General features: G+C 40.6%; 1 protein-coding gene across 1 annotated transcript in view; it reads left to right on the top strand.

Moving 5' to 3' along the window:
• ARHGAP10 (Rho GTPase activating protein 10) overlaps positions 1-22,932 on the top strand; it is a 2,173,597-nt gene that overhangs the window by 792,562 nt on the left and 1,358,103 nt on the right. Inside the window, exon 3 of the mRNA XM_044063456.1 lies at positions 17,855-17,916. Within this exon, the coding sequence (XP_043919391.1) occupies positions 17,855-17,916 (62 nt within the window). The remainder of the gene's footprint in view (positions 1-17,854; positions 17,917-22,932) is intronic.

Genomic DNA, 22,932 nt, shown 5'->3' on the forward strand with positions numbered 1-22,932 from the left:
TTCTTCCTTCCTTTGGTAGGAGAGCACAGGGGAACACTATTGGGTGATGAGACAGCTGATAAGTTGTGAAGGATCCTTTGTTGCCAAGGAGGGTTCTTAACCCTGTTGGAGAGTAGGCCAGCTGGAATGATAGGATAAAACCCAGGGGCCAGGAGCGCACAGCAGCTAGGGGATTTCTCTCTACCTCTCCCAGTTACTGTAGGTGTTCCACAAGGATCAGTATTGGGTCCAGTCCTATTCAGCATGTTCACAAATAAACTCAGTACTGCAACAGGTTTGGCATCCATTGTGCAATATGCAGATGACTATACCATCAACTGTTTACCCTAACCCTCTCCATTTAAAATGGTCCATACTTCCACAATATCAAAACTACTACACCAGCTAAAACCCACTAACTTAGGAGCTGATAACTTGCCTGTCAAGTACCTAAAACTAGCGGCAGACATTCTGGCCATCCCCATTTCAATTGTAGTCAATAGATCCATAACAGAAAATCGTGTACCCGACCTATGGAAGATGTCTCTACACAAAGTTTGTACCTCAGTCGCAATCTCAAACTACCAGTCTATTGCTGTCATACTCCACCATATCCAAAATACTTGAAAAATGTGTCCGCACCCAACTTTTAAACCACCTCACCAGCAACAACCTGTTTTCCAAAACTCAACATGGGATCTGCCCAAGTCATAGTCCCATTACTGCTCTCATCTGCTTCTGCAATGCAAAGAATCAAAATAGGAATGAAGGCAACTTAGTTCAATCCCTATTAATTGTTCTCTCTAAAGCTGTCGGCACATTTCCCATCACAAACTAGTGTCTGAACTCTCCAATCTCAGACTCCGCCATACATCACTGTCCTGGTGCCATAGTTACCTAACGAATAGATGAGCTGTAAAATGACGACAAAAGCTCTCTGCCTCTCCCAGTTACTGTAGGTGTTCCACAAGGATCAGTACTGGGGCCACTCCTATTCAACATGTTCACAAATAAACTCAGTACTGCAACAGGTTTGGCATCCATTGTGCAATATGTAGATGACTATACCATAAGCTGTTTACCCTAACCCTCTCCAAACTTCAAGTACTTGCCCAGCTGTGTTTGTAAATAGTAGAATCCTGGTTAAAGAATTCCCAACTTCTCCTGAACCCAAACAAAACCAAACTAATGCTCTTTAGTCCCTAGAAAACTCATAGAACTAAAACACTTATTTCTTATCAATTAATTCAACAACACCAAAATAGAAACAGTCCCCCAAACTAAGTTACTAGGTGTCCTAATCAATGAAAAACTAAAATGTGATCACAATCTTCTGCAGTCTGTCATAAAACCCACATTATACTAAACTGCTTTTACAGAGCCAAATCTTACCTCTCTGATTCCATTATGTAGTCCATAGTCAGACCTTACTTACTCCCAGCCCTAGTCTATGCATCACCAATTCTCACAAGCTTGAACAAAACTGATAAATACAAAGTTAAAATTGCCAGGTTCACTACAAATTCCTCACACAAATCTCACCACTGTATAGCTCTAAAAGAAGTACAGGGAGTTGAACTACCCCACTACTTGTCATACTCCCAAACAGTCAATGCTCATCAACTTGTTTACACCCCAGAAAAATGGCCTGCACCCCAGAATATCTTCCAATGCTGTTTCTGTGCCAGAGGCCTAAGATTCATAAAAAAATATCTTATACTTTTAACCAAATCCAGTAACAATGCTAGTGACTCTATAACTTTATCTCAAAACTCTGGAACTCTATCCCCCTCGAAATTAGACAAATGCAAAAGCTACATAATTTAAAATCTCATTTCAAGCCATATGTAAATATTTAGTGACTATGTTCATGCACTACGTCTGGATAGCTCACCTGTGCCCTTAATCCGTCTTTACCCATTACCTCAACTTTCCATCTCTTCTCTGTCAGTCATCCCACGTTTTCCTTCTCATATATATCTCTATGCATCTTCCCAGCTGTCATCACAGACTTTTCCAATGTTATCACGTGATGGATAGATGTATTTTGCTCCCCTGTCCTGCAAAATTTCTAATGCATTACTACCTCATTGCTGTAGGTACATATTTCATATATTGATTATGCTGAACTTACAGCTGTACTTGTATTATTATGTTGTATCCAAACTGTATTATTGTGTCTCTCTTTATATGTGAGAAACTAAATGTAATCTGTTGGAGCTTTTCTCCCCGGGCCTCTGCTGAAAATGGGTCACTGTCCAGTTGGACTTTCTTGGTTAAGAAATGCAAATAAATAAATAAATAGTTATATATGCATCTGTTGTTTCTTTTGGTTCATGGTATCCAACCATAAGTCCACAACTCCTTTTTTCCGTTTTTATTTTTTTTACATGGGGTTGGGGTGTCATGTGAACAGCGATAATCATCCAGAGCCAATGTCCACGGATGGCTAGCCTTGCCATGGTTGTTCTTCCATAACACAAATACATATGCACACTCATAACTATGGCCAATTTAGAGTGTTTAGTTGACCTGCTGCAAAATTTTGAAATGTGTGAGAAAACCAGACAAAACACAGGTGAACACCATGAGGACATGCAGACTCTGCAGAGAAGGCTCCCGAGCCAAGAATCAAACTGGAGAACTTCTTGCTGTGGGGTGACAACACCACCTACTGTGCCACTGTTTGACTGTGGTATATAGTAAAAAGAAAAAAAAAATGGCAAATGTATGGCAAGTTCGCAGCACTGCTTGAAACTTTTTTTATAGCAGCTAAATCAGTGAAATAAAATAAATGAAGACAAAAAAAAAACTATACTGTAACATCATTCGGAACAAAAGTAGAAACAACCCCACAAAATTCTGGTCAGCCATTAAAAAAATCTTACATGGCCAAAAATTCAACTGTAACGCCTGTCCCAATAACTCACCACTTGAAACTGCAATAGAATTCAACTGTTATTTCATAGATAGTATAGCATCCATAACCATGGATTTCCCCAGCATTTTAATCCCAGCCATGCCCAAACAGCCACATGTCACCACATCCTCTTTCACCTTCAAACCTGTGCTGACATCCTATATAAGACTACTGTTAAACAAATTCAAAGCATGCTGTACTTCAGCTGATGACCTTTCAAGCGAGTACCTAAAATAGCAACCAGTAACATTGCCTGTCCTGTCTTAATTGTTATAAATAGGTCAAGCCAGTATTCCCATGTTTCCTCTCTCTGGAAAAAATAAATCACATTATCCCCCTACACAAAGCAGGAAAATCAACAGAAATGAACCAAAATATATCATCTGGTGTGTCAGAATGAGGTAGTTGGGAAGGCTGGCTCAAGCTTAAGTGTATTTTATGGAACTGTGTGTTCAAACTGTATTCAAGCACACCCTCAGTTTTGGCAGATGATGAACTGACACCATTCAAGTATTTTAGGGCTGCTGCACAGGGGTGAAATTCAACAGCAAAAATGACAATGAATTAATATCATTTTCTGTAGTGTTACTGGATCAGTGTGATGACATGTATGATCAGTGCTACAGTGAGCATGTCTATGCTGTCAGTGCACCACGAATGGTAGCATTTCCCCACCTGTCTAAGGCAGAGTCCAAATTACAATGGATGCAGTTCCTTGGGGTAATTGAACCTACTGACTGCTGTGCTCAGCTGGTAACCGTAGTAATGAAAAATAGCAAAGTGGGAAACTGTGTTGACCTGAAATGATATCATCAAAAGGGAGAGGTTTATCTTGCCTACTGTGGAATATACAACAATCAAGTTAACTGGAGCAAGGATGCTCGATGCTCGCTGTGTTAGATGCATCCAATGGGTTTTGGCAAAACCACTTGATTCACAGAAATATGACAAGGTTTATTACATCAAATGGACAATTCTATTTTGCCTTTTGGAATTACTTCAGTATCTGAAGTCTTTCAGCATTACTTAAGAACGCTCTTCCAAGGGGTGCAATGGTCATGGCGGATAACATTTTAGTATTTGGGCCTGATAATGTGTCACACAACAAGATGCTAAAGGCTGTGGTCAGACCACTGAGGAGTCCGGGCTCCAGCTCAGTAAGGAAAAATGCTTTTTTCCTCAGGACAGAAATTCACTGTTTTGGAGAATGCATTGGTGGATATTTCTTCTGTGTGCCTAAGATATTAACATAAAGCCTAGACAATGGTTGGGATTCAGAAAAATTACTTATGTAGCAAGTTTGGGCCAGATAGCTTAGAGTAATACAGTGCAGCCTAATTTTAATTAATTACACTGTAGGAGCAGTCCGAATAAGTAGGCAATTCTGTGATGAAAAAGAGAACAGGTTACACAATGAATGAGACAGTGCTGTGGTGGGTCACATGATCTCATGAACCCAGTAACATGCACGTAACATGCTCACAACGACATACATTTACAAACATAGCAATGTACCACTACAGGAACAGCTGAGAGCCCAGGTAAGATTTAAAAAGCAAAGTACCTAGTATTTTAATTTTATAAATGGGAAAGAAGTGTGTGGAAAGGACAGGATAGGCAGAAAGGGGAAGAGAAAACAGAGATGGACACAAAAGGACAAAAAAAGCGTGGTAGGGGGCAAGAAAACAAGAGTGTGTGTGTGTGTGTGTGTGTGTGTGTGTGTGTGTGTGTGTGCATGTGCATTTTTTGTGAGACAGGTGCAGCGCAGGTGCAAGTTATTATATTTTCAAGAAGGGTAGTGGGGGTAGGTAGCATGGGGAAGATATGGGTAAGAAATGAAGTATAGGATGGCAACAGGGACAGATAAACCAACACAAAAATGGACAGGAGAAGAGGTGCACAGATGGTGGGGAGGAACACAAAGGTGAGTAACAGTGAGTCAGAGGAAGGACAGCTGGTTATGAGGATGATGGGACTAAAATTGGAGGGGGAAATGACACAAGGAAAGGGAACACCATGATGGGGGACTAAAGTGTGTTGATGGTCGCATACCATGTTGTACAGTGCCACACCCAGCCTGAGGTAAGTCACCTCTGTGACCCTCATGACTGGGCTTCAGCCACTGTTGGCCCAGTGGTGCAAGCACACAAAGGTGCAGTCCAACAGTGCTGTCACTAGATCTTCCCCTGTTTTCTAATTTCTCCAAATCTTTTGGGTTTCTAATACCATGACGGGAATGGGCCCCATTCCTAAGTCAAAGTATGATTAAAGTTCATGAAATTTGTATTGTTTCAATCTTTGATGTCAGACAAAAGTGCTCTTCGCAGCACCTGCAATATGCCCAGTAATGACTCCTCCTGCAATTCATATGGAGTTACATGGATTGGTAACATATCTAAATATGATTGTAGTTTCTTTTTTATAAGACCCAGTGCTCCTACTGCTGTTGGAACTGCCTGGGTATCTTTCTTCCACATTGCTCTCATTTCTGCCTGCAGATCCTGGTATTTTATGACTTTGTGTCTCTCTGTACGCAAGACACTGTAGTCACTGGGTGTGTCACTTTCAATGATCAATGCTACTTTTGTCTTTCTTTCTTGGACCACTATATCCTATATCACCCTGCAGCATGGCTGGCCTGGTGACTGCTGAGGATGCAGCAGGTGATGGCAAAGCAGGTGCACAGTGTGCACCACATTCACTGTCGTGGAGGGTACCACATAAAATATGACCATAAATGGAGAAACTCAGAACAACAAAGGACAAAAAAAGAAAGATAAAGAGAAAAGAAGAATCCATTGTCAGTAATGTGTGCAATCCTGGATGGCAGTACAGCCCTAAAGAGGTGAGGTGATGTTGAGTATGTAATGGCACAACAACATAGAGGCGTGACACACATGTACTACAAAAGTATGTGCACCACGATGAGCAAGATTAACTGCCACCTAACTAGTCCTCTGTGGGTAGGACAGTGGCACAGTCCCTGTGTTTTTAGACAGTGTTATTGTGAGGAGTAGTGAAGCTGGGCTGAACAACCTCTTAAGCATGCACTGCTCAGCTTATAGGAGCTTAGCAGCATTTGACTGACATATAGTGTACCACATGTTGCTGTGCACAGCATGACTGAGACCATCCTTTGTGTCTCCCACCCCCACAGAATTCCAAAATGAATACACATAGGTCACTGAAACGTGATGGTAATACTGTACCATGACATAAGACAGCCACCATGAGGCAACATTCAGTGGCCTGTTACATGCATACCGATGTTATGCCCTGTACATCTGACATACCCAGGGGTAGTGAAGTTGTCATTGTGACAGAGTAAAGTATGATAGGTTGACAACGACACTGTAAATTAATGGCATTGTGAACAAATATGGACATGGCAATGAATGCTGCTAACTAATTAGGACCAAAGCAGACACTGACACCCAGGATGATGGTGGCTCACCCATCATCAGCCCAGTCTGCATCACTATGACACTGTTGGAAATTGCAGGTGACAGGTTGCACAGTACAGCATTTTTTTTTGCATTTACAAGGTATGTGGCATAAAAAGTAAGGCAAAGCAAAGCTGTAAGAAATGGTGTGATCCATTAATAGCACTACAGATTGGATGGTGAAGGAGGTGCCTAACAGATTTCCAGCTGTTACCCAGTCCATTATGCATACCTCAATTCCTGGATAAGATGAACTTGCCTTCTCTGACATATCAGCCTGGTTTCCTTTATCTCACCAGGTGCTGAAAAATAGAAAATAAAATAGAAACAGGTCCAGGAATACCAGTGACTGCATATAGCTGAACAAGAATGCCTATCTGTAACTAAACAATGGGTCTATATCAAAAAGAGGCGTTTCAACACGTACCGAACGAACGCACTAAACCACGATCTTTCAGAACAGCAATTTCTTTCCCTGGGAAGGAAATCGCTTGGCCTTCTGTTTTAGTTTGCTGTTTTCTCCTTTGCAGTGCGATCTCGGGGTTGGTGTATTTAGTTAGGAAGGGTGTGGGGGACAAAGCCCCCCACTTTGTTTTGTTTGAAGTGGTGTGTTCATGGTTTGAGGGCAAGCAGTTTCTTTCCCAGGGAAAGAAATCGCTGTTCTGAACGATTGTGGTTTAGTGCATTCATTCAGTATGTGTGGATGAAGAGGCATTCGCTGAAACGCCTCTTCGAGATTTTAATTTAGATCCCTAAGCAACCACCAGTTACACATACTTGCTATAGAATTCTGGCTCCCCCTTCCTAATCTCTTCTGTCTATTGGCTGAAAAAGTCAGGGTGGTGCCTCTTTAAGTTGCTAAAATGATGTTGCTCCTACTTGTCAGAGTGGGCATGGCCCATGACATCACTCACTACCATGGCAAGGCAGTGCCAGGCATCCACCTTCTACTGATGATCAACAACTGGTGCTCTTCGTGGTTTTAGTGTTACGGTAAGAGAAAGATTTTAGTTTTCTCGTGCATCACACTGGAACCTTTCAGACTCAGCCCCTTCAGATTCACTGGTTGATTTCAGGAAGAAAATGGTGGCAGAGTTATGTCAACACATATTGCAGGAATAATATGATATACAGCACTGGCCGGCATGGCAGCTTGGCAAAGTGACCTAGCCCAGTGCTACTGCATAGTCTGTTGTGTGTCAACAACAGTGCTGACTGAGGGAATCAGGTACACTGGATGTAAACCACTGATGACTGGTTGCAGTATTTTTTGACAAAAAAAATGTCATGTAAAGAATTATGTCTAAAGCCACTTTTATTGAGTCCCAGTGTAGCAAAGTAAGCTTCTTTTTTTTGCAGAGGGGCAAGCCCCCTGCACCCTCCATGTGAAGGAAGAATCCCTCCCCCCACTTACATATACAAACTCCTCAGTTGTACAGCAGTGGGGAAAAGAGCAAAGTAAATGATGATCACTGTGACTTTCAGCAATATTCATTTGTAGTATTGTCTGCCAGATGAATTAAAGATCATGGGCAGCTACTTTCTGCACTTAACTGCAGTCTTTCCTTCTCTTTTGAGATGACTGGGTGGCTTCTCACTCTGTAAATCCAATTTAATGGATTTTCCGTTTCATTTTACTGTTATTTCCTGTTCACAAACTTTGGCTCGCCACAGATGTATGAGGGACAGTAGTTCCTGTCTTCACAACATTAACCTTGTTGCTTTGATAATGCATAGTTGGATCTTTTCCTGCATTTCCTGCACTAATAGGCTTTGTCTTTTTCCTCTGTTTTTTGGAAGTAAGTATCACCTTAAGGCTGAGTGCAGATTTCACATCAGTATGAATTTTCCTTACAACATGAATTCTAAACTGATCCTTGGTGCTGCCCTCAAACTATGAAATTCTAATATCTAGCATTAGTATCTGACTGTAATCCTTTGGGGATTAACTAGAAAATCAAACATTTTATGAGGGATGGATAGGGTAAAAATATGAGCCAAAGTCAGGGGTGTTCTACAAAAATTATGGACAGATAAAAGGTAAAATTCAGTGATATTAGGCAAAGTCAGAGACAACTAAGAGTTATGGACTTTGTGCAACAGTGAAACAGAAGCAGCCTTTACATTTGTTTCCATGTGTAAGGAATGCAGAATGCATGGTGTTTTGATGACCGGATTAACGGTGTGCAACTAACCTTACAGTTCAAAATTAGACAAAAGATACAAGTTAAATTGCCCCAATCTGAAAATCCTCTTTTTGTACACCTTTCTCCCCCTTGCCGACTGTGTAATGTACTCTGCTTTCCCCGATGTAGTGTCAGCACATCAGCAAGGAAGCAATGCTTCCTACAGAGTAATCAGCTGGGGCAGAGCATGTTATGTCTATGGAGGGTGTTTTCTAGAAGAGAGCTTTCTTTAAAAGAAAGGTGAGAATGCAAACTTAAATGATAACCGAGTTAAGCAACTACTGAGAAAATGTATTTTGCACGTGATATTTAATATTAACTACTTGTCTGTTTTTTCAGTAGCAGGACTGTACATGCCACAGTGATGGCCTTGATCTTGGGATAATGCATCTATGGGCCTAAAGGTTGACATCAAAAACTCCTTGGCCCTGTGGAAGTCACAATCCTGCCCACCAATGTTTAAACTATTTAGCAGTGTACCCAAGGGTGAGAGAGAGTGGTGATTGGAGCAGATTTCAATGGGCATGTTGGTGAAGGGAATAGAGGGGATGAGGAAGTGATGGGTAGGTATGGTGTTAAGCAAAGGAATGCAGAAGGTCAAATGGTAGTGGATTTTGCGAAAAGGATTGACATGGCTGTGGTGAATATGTATTTTTAACAAGAGGGAGGAGCAAAGGGTGACATACAAGAGTGGAGGGAGATGCACACAGGTGGGTTATATTTTATGTAGAAGGCCCAGTCTGAAGGAGATTGGAGACTGTAAAGTGGTGGCAGGGGAAAGTGTAGTTAGGCAGCATAGGATGGTGGTTTGTAGGATGACATTGGTGAGCAAGAAGAGGAGGAGGAGTGTGAGGGCAGCACCAAGGATCAAATGGTAGAACTTGAAAAATGGTAATTGTGAGGTGGAGTTCAGGGAAGAGTTAATACAGGCACTTGGCAGTGAAGAGATGCCGAATAGCTGGGTAACTACAGCAGAGCTAGTAAGGGAGATGGTTAGAAAGGTGCTTGGTGTGACATCTGGAAAGAGGAAGGAGGACAAGGAGACCTGGTGGTGGAATGAGGAAGTACAGGAGAGTATACAGAGAAAGAGGCTGGCGAAGAAGAAGTGGGTTTGTCAGAGAGATGAAGAAAGTAGACAGGAGTATAAGGAGGTGAGATGCATGGCAAAGAGAGAGGTGGCGAAGGCTAAGGATAAGGCATATGAAGAGTTGTATGAAAGGTTGGACACTGAGAAGGGAGAAAAGGACCTGTACCGATTAGCTAGACAGAGGGACCAAGCTAGTAAAGATGTGCAGCAGGTAAGGGTGATAAAGGATAATGAGGGAAACATACTCACAAGTGAGGAGAGTGTATTGAGCAGTTGGAAAGAGTACTTTGAGGGGCTGATGAATAAAGAGAATGAGAGGGAGAGAAGGTTGGATGATGTGCGGATAGTGAATCATAAAGTGCAGTGGATTAGCAAGGAGGAAGTAAGGATAACTATGAAGAAGATGAAGAGTGGAAAGGCTGTTGGTCAAGATGACATACCTGAGGCTGTTGGTCAAGATGACATACCTGTGGAAGCATGGAGGTATTTAGGTGAAATGGCAGTGGAGCTTTTAACTAGATTGTTTAATGAAATCTTGGAAAGTGAGAGGATGCCTGAGGAATGGAGGAAAAGTGTTTTGGTAGCGATTTTTAAGAATAAGGGTGATGTGCAGAGCTGTAGTAACTACAGAGGGATTAAATTGATCAGTCACAGCATGAGTAGTGGAAGCTAGGTTAAGAAGGGAGGTGATGATTAGTGGTCAGCAGTATGGTTTCATGCCAGGAAAGAGCACTACAGATGCGATGTTTGCTCTGAGAGTGTTGATGGAGAAGTACAGAGAAGGTCAGAAGGAGTTGCATTGTGTCTTCGTGAACTTAGAGAAAGCATATGACAGGGTGCCTAGAGAGGAGTTGTGGTATTGTATGAGGAAGTCAGGAGTGTCAAGAGAAGTATGTAAGATTGGTACAGGATATGCACAAAGGTAGTGTGACAGCAGTGAGGTCTGTGGTGAGAATGACGGATGTATTTAAGTTGGAGGTGGGATTACATCAAGGATCAGCTCTGAGCCCTTTCTTATTTGCAATGGTGATGGACAGGTTGACAGATGAGATCAGAAAGGAGTCCCCATGGACTCTGATGTTTGCAGATGACATTGTGATCTGTAGAGAGAGTAGGGAACAGGTGGAGGAGACCCTGGTGAGGTGGAGATATGCTCTAGAGAGAAGAGGAATGAAGGTCAGCAGGACTAAGACAGAATATATGTGTGTGAATGAGAGGGAGGATGGAGGACTGGTGAGGATGCAGGGAGTAGAGGTGGCGAAGGTGGATGAGTTTAAATACTTGGAGTCAACAGTTCAGAGTAATGGTGAGTGTGGAAGAGAGGTGAAGAAGAGAGTACAGGCAGGATGGAGTGGATGGAGAAGAGTGTCAGGAGTGATTTGTGACAGATGAGTACCAGTAAGAGTGAAAGGGAAGGTCTGCAAGAAGATAAGTGAGACCAGCTATGTTATATGGGTTGGAGACAGTGGTACTGACAAAATGGCAGGAGTCAGAGCTGGACGTGGCAGTGTTAAAGATGTTAAGATTTGCACTGGGTCAGCCCAGGTTGGAAGGTTTGGAGACAAAGCCAGAGAGGTAAGATTACATTGGTTTGGACATGTGCTGAGGAGGGATGCAGAGTATATTGGGAAAAAGATGCTAAGGATGAAGCTGCCAGGTAATAGGAAAAGAGGAAGACCTAAGATAAGGTTTATGAATATGGTGAGAGAGGACATGCAGGTGATTGGTGTGACAGAGCAAGATGCAGAGGACAGGAAGAAATGGAAACAGATGATCCGCTGTGGTGACCCCTAATGGGAGCAGCCGAAAGAAGAAGAAGCGGTCTATAGTACATATGCACTAGCAGGCATGAACCTCATTATGTTAAAATATGTGATTTAGAAACGTTTCACTTAAATTTCCTCATTATTATAATTGCCAGTCTATGAGCCTCAAAATAGAGCAGTATAATCAAGTGCTGTCATTGCAGCCCTCATAACACTATCTAATGTTCCCTTGAATAAACAAGTGGGTCCTGAAGAAAATTTATACTGTTCTACATTTGCTGTAGTGAGGGTACACAACCCAGTGACAGATGGGGACTGTGATTGGATAACTATGTGGTTTATGTTTTTATTTTTGGGGGGTTGCTCCTTGACAACTGCTGACTGAGTTATAGGGAGGGCTGTGATGGATCTTTGCATTAAATGAGTACATTAGCCAGAGAAGCTGAGTATGGTAAGGGTGCACAGGGGCAGTGGTAGGTGGGGTGAGTGACTGCATATCTATGTAATTTTTTTGTATTGTTGGGTGTGCACATGGTGGGTTGAAATCAATGAGAGAAGACAGGTCAAAGATGCAGGCAACATTAGCCCCCCCCCCCAGATGTGCAGCTGTGGTGGCTTACATTCCCAGGTGGGCATCTCAGATGAAGAGGAATGTTTTGCAGTATGCAAACTGTGCACCCATGGATCACATATGGTACATAGTGGACAGGGAGAGGCACAATGAATAACTGTTATACGGTCTGGATAATATAGGGCAAACAGTGGCTGTGCTATGTTGGGCATATGTAAGTGTAGGTTGATGACAGGGTGCATGTCAGAACACAGTCTGTTCCCATGCTGCCATACTGAACTGCAATTGGGAGTGCCCTGTGATACTAGAGTGTGTTAGGTCTGACACCTTGTGGTGCCACAGCTGCATGTTGGTGTGTGACCTGTACAAATGGTGGTCTGCATATTTCCTCCCACTCATATACCAGTGTGCATGTCCGCCTTGTGAGGAAAATACATGGCATCTAGTGGAAGCATCTTGAGTTTTCTCAGAGTTTGCTGTGCTACTGCAGGCCCTTCTTGAGCACTGATGGCAAATGAAGACAGACAAAATTGACAGGGCCTTTTGGGAATATCTGTAGCATGAGCTGGTTGAGGATGTTGCAGTCATGGCAATAACAGGGCAGCACATCAAACTGATTGCAGGGTCACTGATAAGATCCTGCATGCCCATACAAAGGCTTGTGACATTGCATGGATGAAGATGAATGCCAGGGGGATCTGCCATCACAGACCACAGTCATGGTCTTGGAGGAGTTTCTAGTGTCCCTGTCTGGGGGATATTTAAAGGATTCTGATATCTGTCAGAGTTCTGGATGTGGGAGCTGAACTTGGATGCAACCTTCTGGGTCTCTTTTGGAGATGCTTCAGGTTGGTGTTTCCTTCTGTCAGTAACGTGTTTTGTGGCACACCAATACAGTGAGACTGATGCTCAACAGAGCCAGATCTCTTTTGCAGGCACATCTGGGATCCAGGCACAAAGACATGCCATAGAAGGTACATTTATTTATATTCTGTGCATAATTGCTATTTGAACTGTTGTTGCAGCATCGGGAAGTGGGATTTTCACATAGTAGCATTGCCACATATGGGTGCTACATTCATGGGCTGCTGCACTGTGGAACTGAGCATGCCTGATATGAGTGCAGCACTGGACGCTGATGATGATACCCCATGAGTAGCACAAACTGAGAGCACAGTGCCACTGTCAACAATGGTAACTCTGCAGGGCACAATGCCACCCGTCCAGTGACACAGCTTTGCTGGCCTTGACACTCACTCCACTGCTCCAGAGTCCATGAAAGGACAGGTCATGCTTGGCACCCCTACCCAGGAAACAACCTTGTTCCTTCCCCACACACCGCCACATAGCATACATACATGTGATGGGAGCCATCATCCCCATGGCTCACACTCATTGCTCAAAGTGGAGATGGCAGTGATAATTATGCAATGGATGTGCATGGCAGGCATCCAGGCACATGTCAGAGGTGATAGCTGCACTATGTGGCCTGCTTTAAAACATACCTGAGGACTTAACCATTATGCATATTGTCATTTATTATCCTGAATTGCCTGTATTTTTTCATGTTGCTTCAGCATTTGTAGATGTAATCCTCAGAAACCTATTGCTACAGCCTCTTTATGTTTAACAGTCTCTGTCAGCCAAAGTAGTTAATGTCTACTATTTGGCTTTTTTGCATAAATTCCAAAGAAAAAAAATATTACTTGAAAAATGCCACAATTCTAAATGTGGTTGTAGAAATAAATATAATTTTCTGCTCAAATCAAAAGCAGCATGAAGCATAGGCAAGATTTTAAAATAACAGTTACTTCTCTGTCATATTTTTGTAGCTAACCAAGTTGCACTTAAGTACTTTTTTATCAAAATAACCAACAAACAGGACCACATGTAACAAAACTTGGAGAGAAAAATCATAATTATGTAAAGAGAATGATTTATAATACAAGCAAAAATAATGCAGACGTTATACATTTAAAAGTTATGAACAAAATGCAACCATTAAAATTCATTACGTTCCTTTACGTGAGTCAGATAGGATGGTCCAAACAATAAAGAAGTGCGTTCCAGAAATTTGGAAACTGCTCTTTCCTTTTGTAACTCTTCAGACAGAACTGTAATCTGTACTCATACACGTGTAGCTATCCTAAAAAGTATCTGGGACCATTGTTCTATTCCTGAATGCAATAATGATTATTAAAAATGTCTGTCTCAGATATTCTTAATTCTCTTTGAAGACAAAGAAATGCTGTAGTACTGACAGAAAAAATAAAATTCTACCTTATTTAAGACCTATAAAACCCATTCTGGTCCAGATATCCTTTCCTTCTGAGCATTTCCAGGCTAGGTGTATAAAATTTGCATCACCAGCTTGCATATCAAGGGATTATAAATCCCTCTTTCAGTCTCACCTGCATGCGATTCCACATATATGCCATCATGTAGTGTATAAAGACAAATTGTGGGTGAAATGAAAGGGTTTCCCCATGGCCAGCTGATGTCTTCTCAATGTTCCCAGTATTCCATATTGAGCTGTCTCTCATTTACAACATTCCATGTTTTCCTTCCTCTTGTCTCAGTTAATGTGATTGCTGTAAAGAAATAGTTTCTATGCCAAGGAGTGTGTGTGTGTGTGTGTGTGTGTGTGTGTGTGTGTGTGTGTGTGTGTGTGTGTGTGTGTGTGTGTGTGTGGTGTGTGTGTGTGTGTTAGTGTGTGTGTGGTGTGTGTGCGTGCGTGTGTGTGTGTGTGTGTGTGTGTGTGTATTTAGTAGGAGCCTCAGTATCAGAAAATTCCTCAAGGGAGCTTTCTACCCCATAACTTCTTTGTTAGCAGATCCTGAAGATAAGTTGCACTGTACAAGGACCTATGCTGAAGATAATTGTAAGGAAGACAAAATACCATTAACCAAACTGAATTTCATTTCTCTTAGGAATGAAATCCCTTGTGTGATGAGTATACAACATCCTACCAGTAAATTAAACCATGCATAACCCATGCCTTCCAGAAAATAGGCAAAGAGGAGTGAACTCGAAAAATGCATACCAGCACTTCTATTCCCCCGGCCCCTGGTCCCATTTCCTACCTCTTCTCTTCAGCGTTATCCTGCATATCTGCCTGTTTTAATATGTCTTCTGTCTTGTAAGCCAAACTGATGTTGGTCATACCAATATCTGCAAGTACTGGAGCAGAAGGCAGGCACATGAGCACAGTTGCAAGTTTGGTAAAGCAAGCCTCCCTTTTCTCTTTAGAGAAGATTTAAATCTTCCTTGAAACCTCAGTAGATTTACTTCGCCCAAATGAAATCAGTGCATATCATTTGGGTCTGAGTAGGTAGGATTGTATAACATAATTATGATAGGTACCTAACTAGGAAAACAAATTTGAGAAGGCCATACATCTTTACCACATAATAATACATTTTTACCACATAACGTTCCAAAAGTAAGAAAACAAAACCTGTAGTCTTTACTAAGTTTTCTCTATAATTCTCAGGTCTTCATGAAGATCTTATTGTTTCTGTTTGGTCTGTCTGTGACTTGTACCCATATTGATGAGATGACCCTTCATATCTCTGTACCCCAACTAATTTTTCAAGCTGCTGCTTGCCCAGACCATTCAAAGGCATAAGGACAGATTTGTGTCTGTTAACCATGAGCCTTAAAATTTGCTGAGGATGTTTAAAATTTCTTGTTGGTAAGTGGCTAAGCTTTCAGTTCAAATCGTACATTGTCTGTAAAACAGGAGGCTGATTGAAATGAAAGTCCCTTCAGTGTGCTTCCTGTTTAAATTTACTAGTCAAACATTCTATTGTAATGACAAACAAAAGGAAAGGGCACTGGGCAACCATGTCTCATACCCTTATATAAAAATAAAAACTAATATCTTTCAGCTTTTCCCAGTTAGGGATCACCACAGTGGAACTCCGGTCCACTAATGATTGGCAGTGGAATTTTATGGTGCCGACTTGCCAGCCCAACGCCCAACCTTCAAAGAAGGCACACCCATTCATGCACGCACCTACCTGCATGTCTTTAAATGTCACTAGACTGTGGGGAGGACATGCAGACTTCACACACAAGGCGCTCCAGCCAAGAATCAAACCGGAGAACCTCTTGCTGTGAGGTGACAGTGCTAACCGCTGCACCACTGTGGCCCACCCTTAAATAAAAATAAATAAAGCATATTTACTTTTCCATTTGTTAATCTGTTAGATGGGATGCTGTATTGACCCTTTTTAGCCACAACCTTGGCCATTACAGCAATTCATGCTGATTATACAAAAATGGCAGTTAACTCAGTTTATAAAAACATACAGAAAGATTTCCATGAAATGGTACATTGTAATTACATAATATATTTGTATGAATAAAGAAATCATGAAGGGGGGCTGGAATGCAAAACATGATGAGATCAAGTGTACTGTAATAATACAAGATTTTGGTGAGCCATGTAAATGATTGACATAGACCAGTGTAAAGAAGTCAGTAAATCTGGGTATTTTTTAGCACTTAAAGCTTAATCTATACAGTATTTATCCAAGGAGGAGAGCATAAAAAGTGTGTAATCACCTGTGTCCTTAGACTGTGATATAATATTTGGCACATTCTCAAAAATGCACCTTCTGCATCAAATATACCAGTGCCTCCCAAAAGATAACCCAGTCAGATGAATCAAATTCTTGTGTTGGTTTTGGTAAAGTGCTACAGAAGATATGCTGCTATCATCTGACAAGTATTAAGCCATATCCATTTATCAGGGTCATCTTGTTTCTGCATACTTAAAACCCTACTGCATAGGACTAGCTGATTTAAGTAGTGCAGATTCCCGTCTCTTTGCTAAGTTTTATTTAGATCTTTGTCTTCTTCTGAATGAGGCCTACAGACCCATAATTTTCAGGGTCCAGGTTATCTTAGCCCTCCTTTGTAAATAATACAATGACTACCAAAATGAGAAGTCTAGCAGCTGACACATCTCCAGTGAGCAAAAGAGATCCCAACATGTCTTACTTTAATAAGCCTTATGAGAGGACTAGGGAATGTATAATCAGGCCATGGAATTCACAAACCGTAGTGCACAGAGATACAGAAGACTTCTGTACACTGTGGTTCATATGTTGTAGATTAATACCTTCATTTATAGACAGTAGTGAATGCTATCCATTCTTGTGTTTTGCATTGCACAACTGACTTTGTGTAATATAATCACAAGGAAACTAAAGGAGATGGGAATATTTAGCAAGGCATTTCTGTCATACTGAAACTGTTAGATGCTGTGTGATTGCAACTGTAGGGCATATCTGTGGTAATGCAGCTACTGCTGTAGACATTCAGGTGAGCTGTCATTTCTAGAACATTCCAACTTACATTACTCACTGATCTCCCATACAGGTGTTGTATCTCTATGCAGGTGTTGTACCAGTAGGGAATAGTCAGAAAACCCTTTGTAATGTCTTGTTTGCAGTGCTCCTTCTGTTGACCCGATAAACATGTTGGTAAATTCCTACCTTTGGCAGGAGGGCAGTGGTGAATTTACTCCTCAAGAAATTTGGATACCAGGTTCAGCTTCTCATTACCATTGCATCAGCTATATTGTTTTCATTAGACCATGACTAGCAACTCCATTTGTCAATAATATTTACTTTATAGTACAAGTCCTTTGTGGGATGCCTCTGTCCGTTTACAAATTAATTTACTCACACACTTTCCCAAGTGTATCTCACTAGTACAGTTAAGTACTCCAGTATTATAGTATGAGAATTCTGCAGATTACCTACCTTTACCATAAGCTGTAACAGACTGTGAGAATTACAATGTGCATATTTTGTTATTAAACAGAAAACAGTTACTATGATGGAATTAATCCCCTTTAATGAAACATTTTATCTCATTGTGTCCTCAACAGATGAGTCACTGCAGGAATTTGCTATATTCTTAAAAACCCTTGAAGAACAAAGAGAGCTGATGGTAAGAGTATTACAGTTCATGATAGTTAATTTACTGAATCTGAGTGTGTTAAAGATAAATTTGCTGTTATTATTCTTAAAGTTGTAGTATCTGAAATGATGACCTCAAGCAGTAGCTTATCATTTATTCAAGCAAAAACGTGCTGAAGGCAAAATACTATTACTTTGTTATGTGTGTATATGTGCATAGATAGAGAGAGAGATACTATGGTCACTTACAGATGAGACTCTTCTTAACATGGATAAAGGAAACCTTTATAGGGCACTCTTCAATGGTCTTACCAAAGTGTTTTGACCACCTCCTGCTCCTCTTCCACTCCCTCCAAGAAATCAGGGTTAGACCCAACATGATCACCTGGTTCCAAAATTTCTTTGCAAATTGGTACTTCAGAGACAATGTAGGTGTATCTCTATCACCTCCAGCAACCCTTACCAAAGGAATGCCCCAGGGATCCAAACTCCCCCATTGTTGTTTTCAATCCTTATTAACACATTACCCCCCATTCTCCATAACCTTCTTATCACTCTCTATCCAGATGACATGGTTATCCTTTGATCCAGTCTCTCACAGTCAACTATTCAAACCGAGCTTCAATCTGACCTCCCTTACTTATTTGGTAAGCATCCATAAGCTACTCCTAAACCCCTCCAAAACACAAAGTATGATATTTAGAATCCCACAAAAGCTGAGAAATTAAAATCTCTACAACGCAGATCTGAATGGTTTCCCAATTGAAGCAGCCGTGTCCTTTAAATACCTACTAGGTATATGGCTTAGACCTTAACCTAACTTCCAAAACCATATAGTAAACACCAGGAAAAATCAGTTCCTCATCCACTCTACAGTCTATTGAAAACAAAACCTACTGATTCTTTTCCAAATCCCCTCCCTCAGGAACCCCACTGCACCACCTTCTCCAAAGCTAGATGTCTACCAGGATACTAGAGAGTTCAGGTGCTCCTAGGGTCTCTTCATTTCAAACTACTTGGTGCCTTCCCACCTCTTGCTTCCAAACTCCATAATAAAATTGCCCCCTACTGCCTCTGCAACGTCTCCCAAATAACTCCCTCATTCCAGACTCCCAAAACCAAACTGCACTGTGCCAACCACTCTTCCATTCCTTCACCAAAACTTAGGCATTCTCTCCCCCTCATCTAAAAGACTTCTCCTCTTTCTTTACATTCAGAGCACAACTCAAATGACACCTCTCAAAAATCTGATTGCAGCTACTTTCCCACTGGACTCATCACCTAACTCCACACTCATCTACATCTCTTCTAATTCGATCTCATGTCCTCACCTGCTGATTTCCTCCAACATTTACTATTAAAATTAGTTCACATTTGTTTTATAGGTTCATAGGTAAGTACTAGGCTACCTGTCCTTGCAGACCATTTTAAGCCTAGCCTATTTCCCTTTCAAGGATGAGAATCAAAACCTGCATTTTGTGAATGTGAGGTAAACACCTTAACTATTACTCTGCAAATAATAATTACTCATTGTTTCAGTTGTCTGTGTGATTCTATGCCTTCTATGATTACTCCATGTTTGTGAATTTGTTGTATTGCATTTTTTTGTAAATTTCTTCACCTTGGCTGTGTCTGCTCATGGTCTGTTGTGACCAGTGTGCTACCCTGGTAAATTAACTAACTAACTAACTAAATACACACACATACAGATATAGATAGACATAGACATAGACACACACACATTTATTTTTGGATTTTCACCAAAAATATACACTGTATTTGTAATATTTTTTATGAGAATCTCATGTTTTGCATGCTGATATCCATATGAGTTAATTGCTTTTCACTTTTATGGATAAGCATTTTACAAATTCAGCGCAAATGTATTTGCAGTAAAACCCATCACTTAACAGAGTACCAAGTTTGAAATTAAGGAGTATTACATGTGATTCAGTATAGTGGAAGATTCAAGAATTTGCAGGGGGGGGGGGGGGCAAAGAGTTGTGAAAGAGGGTCTTATGTGAAGAGTGCAATCAAAATTCTTATTTAGGGTTGTGATGGTGGCTCCATATCAGATGTGTGGGGCTGAGATCCTGTTTTGTGAAAGAATGGGAAGTGTAAACATTTCTGACATTATTCCACATGAAAAAAGACATAACTTAGGATTTGGAGAAATGGTTACTGTGTGTTCTAATCGCCTAACGTGTTGGTCAATTAGTGTGATGGCAAGAAAATGTGATTTAGAGAAACGTATAGCCACATTTAGAAAGACCTCAATATAGACTCATTACTCGGTTTCTGAATTGAACACTAGCACCTGTCAGACCTGACTGCATTAGTGTTCTTCCTAGCAGCCCTTGCATCATGTTAGCAAAGATACCCTCTACATTCACTCACTGCCTCAAACACACACACACACACACTCATCTTTCTCACACTCACAGAAGTATCCACCATTTCATCCGCATACACACTCCAACACACACACTAAAGCAGACTAGCAGTTCCCTGTCAAACTCCCTGAGAGTGAACATCCAGACAAACACACGCAGACATTCATGCCTCTACTGACATGAACACACATATTCACGGACATACCATCATTCTCACATCTTTGCTAAACTTACCTGAACTTTGAGTACTCCCTAGAGTGGCCAACTTTTCATGTCAAAAATTCTGGACATGTATGTGAAAGCAAAATGCATGGAATTTTGCTTAATAATGTTTAGATTGAACAGAGGCGATTATTATGATAAAGTAATTTTTACAATATCTATGCTACTGTATTGTACAGTATTTTGCCAAATATAAGATTTTCACTCATTTTCTCACATATAATAATTTAACAAATGTTACCTTGTTAGCATAATAACTGCTGTAATAGCTGTATATTCAAATTAGTATGCGACTATACAGAAAATGTAAGGAAATAAAATAGTTTCATTCAACATAAGCACATCCCTGAAGTGCAGAATGCAAAGGCTTGTCTGGTTTATTGCGTCAGGACCACGCACAATACACCTATCCGAGTTATCACTCCCAAACATGTAGGGCTGTCACCTTTTCAGATGCCCAGAGTGGGACATTTTTATGGAAATCTGAGCTTCTGTATCCTCAACCAGTTCAAAAGACTGGACTTCACTTTTCTGTCAGTATAAATGCTAATTTTTGCATAATTTGAGATATTTATGCTCTTTCCAATAATTGGTGTTTCATATGCAAGATAATTGTTTTATACAATTATTAAAGGAAATTTGGGGAATATTTTGCATCCTAAAAATCTCAAGACATTTGCCATGTGTCATTTTTTTTCCATAGGACTCAACTGCCCAAATAAGGACCCTCTTGTGTAAAGAGGGACGGGTGGTTACCCTGTCTTAGGCTTTGCATGCTTAAATATCTTACCAGTCCAGGTAATCTCCATGTAAACTACAGAAGAAGGCAGTGTGGCTACATTGTAGGTGCTGTTTTGACAGCATTCTTGCCAAACACGAAGGCAAAAGCAAAACTGATTTTGTGAACTAATATTATGTCCTTAGATGTGAAAGTGGACCATTTCCATTACAATGTTAAAAAAAAAAAAAAAAACACCTGGTGAAATTAGAGAGAGAAGATAGAGTCCCTGTTCCAGATCGAAAAACATAAGAGATACTGTCCCCTTACAAACAAGGATTAAAAACATTAGTAATGTTGGGACATGGCTTTCTGGAAAAACTGATCAGTTGTAAAGAAGTTAAACAATGAATTACTTGTATTCCTGAATACCTTTATGCGAAATAGTAATGCTTAAGTACACTGCACCAGTGTTACTGGACATTGCCATAAATGCCGTTTTACATGAACAGGAATAATTTGGAAGTACTGCAGCAGTGAGGATGTCTTTGATTACATACATCACAATTTCTTGACCAAGTTAAAAATAATGATGAGGCAAAGGTTGAAAGTCAGGAGTATATTAAAATATAATTCTAGTTAACTTAAAGCATCAACAGTACAACATGTTTTTCACCAACATGCATTTTCTGAACAAGAAGAAGAAGGAGAAGGAAACACTAATGACTGGTAATAGCTGACTGCCAGAAATCCTCAGTTATTTACAAAAGAAGAAAAATTCAAAATGTTATGAGGGATGGAAAAATATGAGGCAAAAATCAGAGACATTCTGCAGAAATATGGAAAGAGATGTGCTTTGCACCTTGTCATTGCTGTCCAAAAAAAAAAAAAGTAGAATCCGGATTCTTACATTTCAACAAATAAACTGCACATTTACTTTTACAGAAGTTGCGGAGCAGAAAAATAAATTACAGTGGTATGCATTTGCTGTATTAAATAAAGAGGCATTCCCCCTTCTAAAGTGTAGTTTCTCCTTTTGTTACTCTCCGTAGATTTTTTTCTTCTTTTTCAGTATAGTAAAAAGTAGAATCCGGATTCTTACATTTCAACAAATAAACTGCACATTTACTTTTACAGACGTTGCGGAGCAGAAAAATAAATTACAGTGGTATGCATTTGCTGTATTAAATAAAGAGGCATTCACAATTTCTATTCATTATTAAATTATGTGATTATCAAGTACAGGTTTAGGAATGTCTTGGACAGATAATTTTATTTTTTCTGGATAATACACTGTCTGGAAAAGGCAGTCTCCATTTTCCAGACATCTGCTCTTAATTCTGGGCAGTCCAGAAGAATTCTGGAGCGTTGGCAACCCTAGTACTCCCATAGGAATGAGTAGGTGGTTGCCATGTTTTTATGGCAGTCACTTTTTCTTACTATAGTAAAAATTTACTCAGCTGAGTAAATTAGGAGCCACAAACATTTCTGGGAGACAGTTCATTTGCTAATTAGCATTAACCACTCCCACTGACTTCCAGATTGCCATGTAGCTTCATTCGAGAGACTGCTTTTGGCATTGAGGCTCCCACTAGGGGAAAGCTTCAACAGTAGAGCAGTCTGCGAATTAGGACGGATAAGCATGATGTGGAAACCTTCCGAGCTAAGGCTTCCACTTTGTTGCAATTCTTTCTGAATCCCACGATAATCGCAA

Source organism: Protopterus annectens, chromosome 2.part1 (genome assembly GCF_019279795.1).
Source record: "Protopterus annectens isolate FY-2018-M chromosome 2.part1, PAN1.0, whole genome shotgun sequence".
In the NCBI taxonomy this organism is placed as follows: Eukaryota; Metazoa; Chordata; order Ceratodontiformes; family Protopteridae; genus Protopterus; species Protopterus annectens.